This window comes from Bactrocera tryoni, chromosome 4, assembly GCF_016617805.1.
Source record: "Bactrocera tryoni isolate S06 chromosome 4, CSIRO_BtryS06_freeze2, whole genome shotgun sequence".
NCBI lineage: Eukaryota > Metazoa > Arthropoda > Insecta > Diptera > Tephritidae > Bactrocera > Bactrocera tryoni.
The window spans coordinates 43,697,814-43,699,269 of NC_052502.1; the positions used below are offsets into that span (position 1 = coordinate 43,697,814).

The window sequence follows — 1,456 nt, forward strand, 5'->3', positions numbered from 1 at the left end:
TCTGATCACTCAAATCCATTCAAAGCTTCCTAAGAAAGTAAATCAAATTTTTATTGACAACTAAATGGATTTTATATAATGCTTGTCGAGACTTAAGTAATCTTCGAAATATAGAGAGTATTTTATTTTTAACTAAATGAGATGAAAGAACATTTCCACAAATACCTCCTTTCATCGCGCATGGAGAAGTATTTCTTATTAGAATGAAGTTTAAATAATTTGAACTTTGGGGTGAAGCAACCTTCAATATTAACGGTTAAGGAGGTTATAAGCATTACGAAATCGTAATGTTGAGAGATGGATTAATGAATGAAGAGGAGTAAAACGCTTTAAAAATGTAATTTTACTTCTCCTTTAGGAATAGTAAATTATACGGACTATTTGTGTTCAAAACTGTCACTGTTTTAAAATTGTACCTTACCCCTTGATTTATGCCGTCAAAAACTCTTCACACGCTTCCCAAAAATGTAAATCAGGGTGCTCAAGTAAATTAATTTCTGCAGTCTTCCGCAGACTAAATATTCTGTTTCAGTATTCAATGCGACCAACTACTTTTCTAAAATAGAAGTGTAAATCTTTCACTTTTTTCTAAACTATATCGATAATTGCAGAGCTACAAGTATCCCCTTATTCCAGATTGGTACATATTAGCTCCCACTTTTCTTATTTGGCAAGTGTAGTTCTGCTCCTTTTTTATTTTTCCTAAACCTCCAGTAATGAAGTTCGTGGTATCGCTAAATGTTATTTGACATATCTGTTAAAGTTTTGCAGTGCTTAAGATAATTCCGAAGTAAGTGTCTTCTCGCATCGAATCGGGGACACAAACGGAACATATTAAGTGAAAAATGAACCATTCTTTCAGTTAACATTGCTGGTTTGCTTGGTCAAAACTCACTTTGGTGCAAAGTAATGTTTTAGACCTTTTACTGGAATTTGAAAAGTAAACAAGAGCCAACTTATATTGCATCTAAATTTTTATTTGGTCATTAGACATTTCTTTCCATTTCATTCACATTTTTGAAGTAATAAGCGATTTACTTTTTCTTCAACAAAGTGGACACCAAAGGAGCGGAGTAGGTGACTGGAGCAACTGGAGCTACCGCAGCGACACGGGCAACTGGAGCGCTGTAGACAGCAGGAGCAGCAACATGAGAGTAAGTGGCCACAGCGGGGGCGGAGTAAGCGGCGTGTGAGTAGGTGGCGACAGCAGGAGCAGCATAGGTGGAGTAAGCGGCATAAGGAGCGGCGGCATAGGCGGTGTAGGCGGGCACAGCAGCGGCGGAGTAAGTCAAAGGAGCCACCAAACCGGGATTGGCCTGAGCGACGGCGAAGAGGAGTGCGAAACAGATGAGGAACTGTTAGAAAAGAAGAAAAGGAGTTATAAATTGTTTACATTACAACTTCAATCCGATTGAAATAAATTGGCAGACTTCTTGTAGAGTACACTTACTTTCAT

General features: G+C 38.0%; 1 protein-coding gene across 1 annotated transcript; it reads right to left on the reverse strand.

The window, feature by feature from the left end:
• Window positions 1-1,034: 1,034 nt before the first annotated feature.
• LOC120774564 (cuticle protein 16.5-like) lies at window positions 1,035-1,456 on the reverse strand. Its single transcript, XM_040104298.1, has 2 exons — window positions 1,451-1,456; window positions 1,035-1,355 (listed from the first exon to the last, which is right to left on the reverse strand). Exons 1-2 carry the CDS (start codon window positions 1,454-1,456, stop codon window positions 1,035-1,037), a joined length of 327 nt encoding a protein of 108 aa, XP_039960232.1.